This window comes from Odontomachus brunneus, unplaced genomic scaffold (assembly GCF_010583005.1).
Source record: "Odontomachus brunneus isolate Ranch 3 - 2012 unplaced genomic scaffold, Obru_v1 Obru_scaffold_370, whole genome shotgun sequence".
Taxonomy (NCBI): Eukaryota; Metazoa; Arthropoda; class Insecta; order Hymenoptera; family Formicidae; genus Odontomachus; species Odontomachus brunneus.
The window spans coordinates 52,086-62,553 of NW_022639820.1; the positions used below are offsets into that span (position 1 = coordinate 52,086).

The window sequence follows — 10,468 nt, forward strand, 5'->3', positions numbered from 1 at the left end:
ACTTTAATTAAAACTGTAAACAACAAATTGGTTGGAAAGAAAACCAGATTTTTCTAACGTTTAGAGTGTTAATGACTAAAGAGAATGTTAATATAATTGAATGTTTTATCCTGTATCATGTATATGTCATATTATATTATTTTTAAGTTGTATATAAATAAACGATCGAGAGATTATTGTAAATTTTTTTTTCTTTACCACCGATCCGTGCGAGATATTTATGGTAAGTAAATATGAATATAATATTTCACCGCATTCACGGTTTGTCTTAAGTTCTAATTACTCTTATTGAAGTAAGTTAGACTTTGCATGACAAATGAGAAAGTGATATAAACAATACGGTCATTATTATTATTAAACCGCAATTAGAGAGTTTCTTAAGATATAACGTGTGTTGTTAGAAAGTCTTGATGCGCATTTTAGATGCATTTATAATCCAGTTTTTAACGTTAAACGTGAGTGTTTTTAACGCTTGCGTTAATACCGACTCGATGAAAGTAAGCAAGAAAGAATTAACGATTTGGAAAATCGTATAATTGTATAGCGGCGTCCTACACGCGGATTCTGTTGGCACACGATCTTTGCTGACAACGTGACTAAAATATTATCGCATAAAAGAGATCGATAAAAAATTAAGAATAATAGATGTCATATCTCGCGAAGAGATAATTGAGTATAATAATTTTATGTCACGCTGAAATCTGTAATTACAAATGTGCTTTATTGACATTCGGCGCTTGGAATATTAGAGATATGACAAAAGTTACATGAACAGAAATTGTTTAAGCAAGTAGGAAATTTGGCGGAAATTTGGAAATGGACAATTTAAAAAAGACTGATAAAGAACGAAAGAAATATCTTAGAAGCCTACGTCTTAGGAGATTACAGAAGCTTGAAAAGTTTTACAAAAGTAAAATTTAGGTGAAATTTGAGGAGTTGTAAAAATTGTAAATCAATAGGAGTATGAATTTTTTGCTATATATGTCTAATAACACAATATCTTAGTATAGAAAAATCAGATTTTATGGTGAATATTAACATCACTGTGGACTAGTTGTTCCAACTTCTTAGTAAATTAACAGATAATTAAATCATATATCTGTTTTTGTTTTTCTTTTAATTTAGACAAAGACAAACATATAATTTAATTATTAGTTCATTTATTAAGAAATTGGAACAATCGATCCTGAGACTATTTCAATCCGTTTTGCAGAAAAATCATGTTTTAACGGTAATTCTAGTCTCGACAGGAGTGATTTAAAATCAGCATTAATATATATTTTTTATTCATTAGGATCATAATAATTGTTATTATATATTATTATTATATTATTATTATATATGATTATTATATTATTATTATTTATATTATTATTAGATATTATATTAGTTCATAGAATAAATTTTGAAAAAAACAATATTTTGTAAATGGGAGTTATAAAAAATTTAATTTAATTATTTAATTCATTATATAATTCATTAGAAAATTTGAGTTTGTAAAATAAAAAGCGATTTAGAAATTTGCCGGAAGCCTCTGTGAACTAATAACACTGGTCGACAAAATTTGATTTTTCTTATGCTACAAAAGGAATGATAGATGATTTCGATAGTATTTTTCCCGTAAATTACGAATTTAAAACCCAAAATGTTCCATCACGTCACATTTTTTAGAAAAACATGCTCAAAGTGTAAAAAAACCCGTTTTTACCATTTTTAAACTTCTGTCACAAAGAAACGGGACATGATAAAATACTTTATGTAGGCTCAAATTAAAGCTTAAACCTTAAACTTTAAAGTTATAAAGCCAGAAATCATGTGATGGTATTGTGTAATAGCGTAACACAAGTTTTTGACTGGACACGCGCCAGTTTTGATCTTGAGTGTGACCACAATACAAGTGATCAAATCGAATATGACACCAATAGTGATCAAAATGTTAACGAAACTGTTCTTTTGAGGATTTCCAGGATCGCTGATTTCGAATTTGGTATCCATATTCAAAATAAGCAATGGCGGATAAACAAAAAGTAGGAACGAACAATTAAAAATTTTAAGTTGAAATACTAATATATTACAAGGTCTCATCATAAAATAATTTCTCTCGTCTCTTGAACCTCATTATTATAATCTATTTTATTTTATGTAGGCTTACTTTAAGCCCTCCGTTGTAACTAAATTCACTCTCAAATGCGAAAGCGGAATTGGCGCGCGCCCAAAAAAGAACTTGTGCTACATTATTGCACAATACTGTAACGTGGCTTTTGGCTTCATAATTTTAAAGTTTAAGGTTTAAGCTTTAATTTGAGCCCACGTGAAGTATTCTATTACGTCCTATTTCTTTGTGACAAAGGTTCAAAAAGTGCCAAAAAAGGGTTTTTTTACACTTTGATCACGTTTTACTAAAAAATATGACGTGATGAAACATTTTAGGTTTCAGATCATCTCGAGATAATCGTAATTCAAGTCGTAATCTGCACTAAAAATCCTATCGAAATCATCTATCATTCTTTTTGTAATAAAATCTTGTTCACCAATGTAATTAATAAACATTAAACTCTGTAAATTGGCAATAACTTAATGAAAATAAACAGTACAGTGAGGCCAGAGTGGTTATCATTGAAACATGATTCTTTTGCAAAACAAAATTGAAGTGAACACAATGATATTAATGTCCATCATAAAATCGAATTATTTTATATCAAGACATTGTGTTAACAGACATAATAAAAAAATTCATACTCCAATTAATTTATAACTTTTTAGAATTTTCTAAGTTTTATCTAATTTTTACTCCTTTAAAAAGGATTCAATAACATCTTAAGTAACCACATTACTTGATACTTATCCTTCTATTTATTCATACATTTGTTTGTGCAAGCAGGAGATTTGCAAAAAAAAAACGGTAAAAAATGAAGAAAATGCGAGGAAGAATATGCGATAAGAAGAATGCATATCTTAAGCAGCTACGTTATCTGACGTTCATATCTCTATTAACCGAGATATGTCGAGCGTGTCGACAAAATCAAAACAACGAGTGAAAGAAACGTGACGAATAAACGCGATGCACTTTCCAAGCAATTGACGCGGTCACGGCCTTCGCATCGATCGTTGCGATTAGTTTTCCACCCGCGGGAGATTTTAATGCGGCAGTGAAAACAATTTTACCAGCGATCGCGATTACCATAGCGGTTACGCCGTGGCGATCTTTGCTATTTCTTTGATGGCAGAATCGACGTGCTAGAAAACACGTTTGCATTGCTAATCGCAGGAATGCGTACATACGCATTACATACGTATGCACGTGTAGGCGGCACTTTTTGCCGTGCTTTCTAGCATTATATCGATTTCACTTTTAATTGATTCTTATGCGTATCTCGGCACGAGTAATTAACTGGCGCGACACTGGTGCATTACGCGTACTACTATACGATTTCATACGAAAAATGGAAATATTAACGTATTTCTAATTTCCAATAACTTTTTTCGGAGAAAGGTAATACATCTTTAATAGAAGACTTAGGATTTTTATATGGTAAAATGTACAATAATATGGGTTACGATTAAAATAAACTTAGAACTCATAATTAGAAGTGACTAATGTTGTAGAATGTTTTTGTATTTGGTGCAGTGTGCATAGTTCTCTTGTTCGAAGATAGTGCGCGCGCAAAGATGTGATAAAAATGAAATTTGTAGCAAATAATAATAATCATAACATAAATTTATGTTCTCAGATTTGTTCAGCTGGCGTGAGAAGCGTATGAACGTTTCTAGGATAAAAATTCAGAACAGAGTTTTGAGTGAGAACAGAGTTTTCACGGTATTCTAGAACGGTAACTAAGAGTGATAGCGCTGGATGTACGCTGGGGCGGAGTTTCGCGGAATACTTTACTCAGCGATGCGCTTCGCTAGTTGCCGCTTGTGGTATATAAACGTTCGCCTTATAGCTGCGTAATGCACAGAAGGTATCTTTGATTGATCAAAGTGCTTCGAGGATAGCTTCACATAGACGAACTTAGTTTTTCATAATGAGCCGCAATTTCTTGGTAAGAAACTTTTGTTCGAATACCATGTTCAATTGTTTAGCCAATTTGACTTTTAAAAATATGCTATTTAATTTAATGTTATATTTTTGATTGAGAGGTTGGTTTTTTGTGTGAAATAACTTTCCTCATTTGAATAAGATTAATATATACAATTGTGTATATTAACTAAGATAGTTAAACACATGTAGTAATGATGTAATACATATAGTAACATATTGGTCTCTTTTCTGTTACAGTACAGCATCTTCTTCTTAATAGTTCTCGCATTAATGCATCAATCTACTGAATCGTAAGTATTTGTAACCAAATTTAGCGTTATAAAGCAATCGCGATATATACATGTGAGACTTTCCTAAGAATAACAACCTGTATTGCAAATTCTTTTTAGTAAAAAGATGGTTGTGATTCATGTACCCTATAGGGTGAAAAATGTGAAACATACGCATACAATCTACAAGATAATTCCACACCACCATCAGCAAAAACATGAGGACGAAGGCAATGACTACCGGAAACGATAACATGTACCTTCTTAAATTATTATGACGTAGCAACAATTCATATATGAGCAGTAAACCCAAAGAACAGTCATTAGGTTACCATAAGATGGGATTACTTTGTGACTGTAGGGGTTACTTTGTGACACAATAAATATTGGTTAATAGTGATAATTATCACTGTGTCACAAGTAACCCCTACAGTCACAAAATAACCCCATCTTACGGTATCCTTAAATATATTTTAGTTATCTTTAAACACCTAGATACTTTTTATCACTTTATTACGTTTATATTACGTAACATTCTATGTGATATTATTATGTTTATTTATAAATAAATTACATAAGAATATAAAAATATTTTTCAATAATTTTTCCGATAAATCCAATGTCAAGATTAATAAACATAGCATGTCTTCATTTGTTTAAGTATAAATAATTGCTTTTACATATAAAGTATATGAACGTATATGTATATTGAAAGTATAAATGAAAATATATAAACAATTGGATATTTTCTTTATATTTTTATACTTGTAATTATTACTTTTATTAAATTTTGATCATTATATTTAGCTATATTATATCCCAGATAGCATAGTTACATTCTAGAAATATTCTATGAATATTTTTCGGGAACTTTGGAATATTCTAAGATGATACTTTTAAAAAATAAGAAACATTCTATGAACATTTGTAGAATGTTCAATTGAGACTATTTTCGTTATTCTAAGTCTATGTTTCAGCCAATCATCATAGAATATTCTGTGAATGTTTAAAAATATTATAAAATAATATTATAGAAAGGTCTATATATCTATACAAGTCTATATATCTAAATGTTCCATTTTAATTAATTCAAATATCGTTAAAATCATTAGTGACCAAAAAATGTTGTAAAAGAAAACTTTAAGATTCCAATGAAGATATCATCAGCATGAACTTTTCTTTTATTTTAGAGCATTATAGATAATTTAAGATCATTAGCATTTCTTGAAATGAATATATTTTTTTTGTTTAATGATATTGTAGTTTTAAATAAAACAAAATTATAATACTTTAAAAAGTAGATAATTTAACCTACTTTAAAAAGTAGATAATTCCATTTCAATATATGCTACTGACTTTGAAATCTCCGTAACGCCTCCACTCATAAAAGAAGATATACGCCATATGTAATGTGCCTCTTATAGAAATCTTGAAAGATTGTTTTACAATATTTTTTCAAATTAGTAATAATTTCGATATTTGCGTGAATTAATTAAAATAAGATATATATTTCCCAAAAGAAACTATATATATCTTAAAAAAAAACAAAATAAACATAATAATTTAGATTTAAAAGACAGAAGTTTGTTAATATCACATATTTAAATAAATTTACGCAGTAATCATGTATACAAATTAACCTTTATTTTAAACGTAACATATATAGGGTGTCCCGAACCTCCGTGATGACCCTTGGTGAGAACGTAGAACGGATTGTGAACGGAGGTGAGTAAGAAAGTTCTGTGCCGTTTTGCGATATTCGCAATAGTTTTTGAGGAATTAATTATTTTATCTCAACAAATCAGCGTACAGAAAGCGGCAGCGGAAAGAAAGATGCCTTCGGCCGGTGTGCGACCGTGACACTCGCGAATCGCGCTTCACCGCGTCCCTCCGCCAATAGCTACGAGACATAGCGAGTCGTGATACACTGACACATATGCATGACATATCCGTGTGCCGAATCGACGTCGAATCGAAGCGTGTCGCCGCTTCGGCTTCATACATGTATGTAGAGGTAAAACAGCGAGCGACGTGTAACACAAAATCGTATGCCCAAACATAATTATCTTTCGTTTTCTCGACGTCGTAGTAGAAAAATGACAGCGCGCGATTACATTTAAAAGATTATTTTATAAGACAGCTCACACACATTAAAACCGTAATGTGTTCCTGTGATTAAAAAAAAATAGAAAGAAAGAAAGCGATAGAAATTGAAAGGATTTGCAGAGAATCTAACTGTTCTCTATCGTAATTGTTTCTCTATCGTATCTTTTGCAGGTATCGAATCCGCAAGAAATGAAATCGTTTTCTATCGTGCTCTGTTAGAAGAGTATTAAATCATTAATATTGGGAGTGTACATTAATTTTAAGGGACTTTTTGGTAAAAATACGGCTTTATAATGAAAAAATGGTTACAAATTGATCATTCAAAATATTGTCCATCGCTAGCTACTACTTTTTCCCATCTTTCTGGTAATAGGTGGATTCCACGTCGAAAGAACGACACACCTTTTGAGGCTATCCACGAATCGACCCATTTTTTGATATCCTCATAAGAATGGAAGCGCTGCTCAAACAGGCCATGAATCATCGATCGAAATAGGTGGTAATCGGAAGGAGCAATATCTGGAGAATACCGCGGGTGTGGTAGGACATCCCAGTTAAGCGCTTCTAACGTTTCCTTGACCGGTTTTGCAACATGTGGCCGAGCATTGTTGTGCTGGAAAATCACTTTGTCGTGTCTTTTCGCGTAATCTAGCCGTTTTTGCTTCAATGCTAGGCTCAATTGCATCAATTGTTGTGGTAGCGTTCACCAGTGATGGTTTCATTGGGTTGGAGCAGCTCATAATACACTACACCCAGTTGATCCCACCAAATATAGAGCATGAGCTTGGCGTCATGAATATTCGGCTTTGCTGTCGATGTTGATGGTTTTCCTGGCCTGTACCATGATTTTTTGCGCTTTCGATTATCGATTTTTTCCGCTTCGAATAAGCGTATCCATTTTTCATCACGATACGATGTAAAAAATTTTTTCTTCTGTGTCTTTGAAGCAACAATTCACAGGTCATTGTGCGCCTTTTGACGTCCTTCGGCTTCAACGACACCCAATTTCCTTGCTTTTGAATCATTCCAATGGCCTTCAAACGTCTGGAAATCGTTGATCGATTAACATTTAATGATTTTGCAAGTTCTTCTTGCGTTTGATTTGGGTCTTGATTGAGTAAAGCTTCCACTTCCTCATCTTCAAACTTTTTTGGTTGGTCTGAACGTTCCTTGACTTTGGTGTCAAAATCACTTTTTTTATAGCATCGAAACCAGTACTTACATGTTGAAATCGATGGGGTATAATCACCATAAGCTTCCGACAGCATTCGTTGACTTTTAGCAGTACTTTTGTTCAAATGGAAGCAAAAAAGCAAAACTTCCCTCAAATTGCGTTTTGTTGGCACAAAATTCGACATATTCAATGCTCAAAAAAATAATGTTGTTTACACTTCGGCAAAATGGCACATACTGAAAACTAAAGCCACATGATGGTGTTTTGACATGAAGGTAGCAACAATATGGCCTGATGCGATGTACTAGTTACGCCATCTCTCTTGAAAATCCTTTAAAATTAATGCACACTCCCAATATGATAGAATTCTTGGAGACTTGTCGTATCCTATCGTTTTGTTGGAATTTATCATGAAAAAATCACTGGAAATCTGTCATAATTTGTAGTGTATTAACGATGGGAGAAACTCAAAGTTCTTTATCGTATAAAGGAAATCTATTGTTCTCGATTATATACGAACGATATTTGACTTGTACGTATAATTACGATAGAAGGCGTGCATCATAATCTATCGTCAAGTGGTTACACCGAGAATGGGTGTTTTTCTATCGTCTTCTTACAAAAAGCGTAACACGCTTTGGCTAAGTACATTTGTCAACAAAATTATCGTATAGGTAAATTTATGTCGAAATTTAACACAATTTTAAATACCGCGAATTTTAATACTGTAAATTATTGCTTTAAAGACACAGAAGAAAAAGTTTTTTATCGTATCATGACGGGTGTTGAAAAATGAATATGCTACGATAATCCAAAGCGCAAAAAATCATGGTGCAGGCCAGGCGAACCACTAACATCGACGGTAAAGCCGAATATTCATGGCGCCAAACTCATGCTCTGTATTTGGTGGGATCAGCTGGATGTAGTGTATTATGAGCTGTTCCAACCTAATGAAACCATCACTGGGGAACGCTACCAACAACAATCGAGCATTGAAGCAAAAACGGCCAGATTACGTGAAAAGACAAAGTGATTTTCCAGCACGACAACGCTCGGGCACATGTTGCAAAACCGGTCAAGGAAACGTTAGAAGCGCTTAACTGGGATGTCCTACCACACCCGCGGTATTCTCCAGATATTGCTCCTTCCGATTACCATCTATTTCGATCGATGATTCATGGCCTGTTTGAGCAGCGCTTCCATTCTTATGAGGATATCAAAAAATGGGTCGATTCGTGGATAGCCTCAAAAGGTGTGTCGTTCTTTCGACGTGGAATCCACCTATTACCAGAAAGATGGGAAAAAGTAGTGGCTAGCGATGGATAATATTTTGAATGATCAATTTGTAACCATTTTTTCACAATAAAGCCGTATTTTTACCAAAAAATTCCTTAAAATTAATGCAAACTCCCAATATATACGAGGTTTGATAAAAAAATAAGCGGAATTTTCGTTTTTCTCAAAACATTTTTATTTATTCATCGATATTAATTTTGTCCCTTTCAAAGTACTCCCCATTAGATATAATACATTTGTGCCAGCGCTTTTTCCAATTTTCGAAATACTTCTGAAACGCAATTTTCGGTTTGGCGTTTAGCTCCTTCAGCGATTCTGTCTTTATCTCTTTAATGTTGGCAAAACATTGTCCTTTCATAGTTCTTTTCAGCTTCGGGAATAGAAAGAAGTCACAGGGGCCCATGTTCGGCGAATATGGAGACTGAGGCATCATAACGGTGTTGTTTCTGGCCAAAAATTCACGAACAAGCAGTGAAGTGTGAGTAGGTGCATTATCGTGGTGCAATTGCCATGAATTGTTTCGCCACAAATCTGAAAAAATTGCTTGGCATGAGCCAAATGGTATGCCAATATCATCAGCAACCTCTCTAATAGTGATTCGGCGATTGTTCATAATCATTTTCTTTACTTTTTCGACGTTGTCATCGGTTGTTGATGTGCTGGAGCGTCCAGGGCGCTCGTCATCTTTAACGTCTTCACGGCTCTTTTGAAAACATTTGTACCACTTGTAAATGCTTGTTTTATTCATAGAAGATTCACCAAAAGCAACATTCAACATTTCCAATGCGGTGCTATACTTTATTCCATCCTTAAAGCAAAATTTAATGTAAATTCTTTGTTTCATTTTTTCTACAAGTTAAAAATCGCCGAGCATACCAAAACACGTGTAATCTTTTCGACAACCAACAATAAAGTAAGCATCCAATATAGCTACCAATGTCAAGGACAACGTCAGGGACAATAAGTGTACCAACACAACAACAACAAAAATTGTGACAATTGGAAATTTAAAAATTTCGTGTATTTCTTTATCAAACCTTTTATATATATACAGGGTGGGCCATTTTAATCTCCCCACCTGAATTTCTCGTAATCTAAGTCAGATAGAGAAAAATGGTCCTAACAAAAGTAGAAGGAGACAGAGTGGGTCACGTAATGGTACCAAGGACCTTGACCTTGAACTCGATTTTCAAGGTTATTTCAAGGTCAAAGTGATTTTTTAAATGGGAACACCTATTGTTGACCCCGGATTTGAAAAGAGCGGGAAATTTTACGTTCAAAATGATATGTTAATCAAGGTCATGGCAAGGTCGAATGAAGGTCAAGTTTGCGAATTTTGATTTCCCAATTGAATATATCGGAACCTAAGCCAAATACGTAAAATTGGTTTAGACAAATGTTAAAGGGGGCCGAGGGGGTCACCTATTTGTACTCTGATCTTGACCTTGAACTCAATTTTCAAGGTTATTTCAAGGTCATAGTGATTTTTCAAAATGGGAATCACTATTTTCGAGGGTTTCTTTAACTGTATTAACCTTACTTTTAGCGCTACCCAGAAATAGGTATGCCTATTAACATTTT

At 33.3% G+C, this 10,468-nt stretch overlaps 1 protein-coding gene across 1 annotated transcript; it reads right to left on the reverse strand.

The window, feature by feature from the left end:
* Window positions 1-9,065: 9,065 nt before the first annotated feature.
* Window positions 9,066-9,665, reverse strand: LOC116853602. Its single transcript, XM_032834731.1, has one exon. The coding sequence runs from the start codon at window positions 9,663-9,665 to the stop codon at window positions 9,066-9,068; it is 600 nt and encodes a 199-aa protein (XP_032690622.1).
* Between the last annotated feature and the right edge of the window lie 803 nt (window positions 9,666-10,468).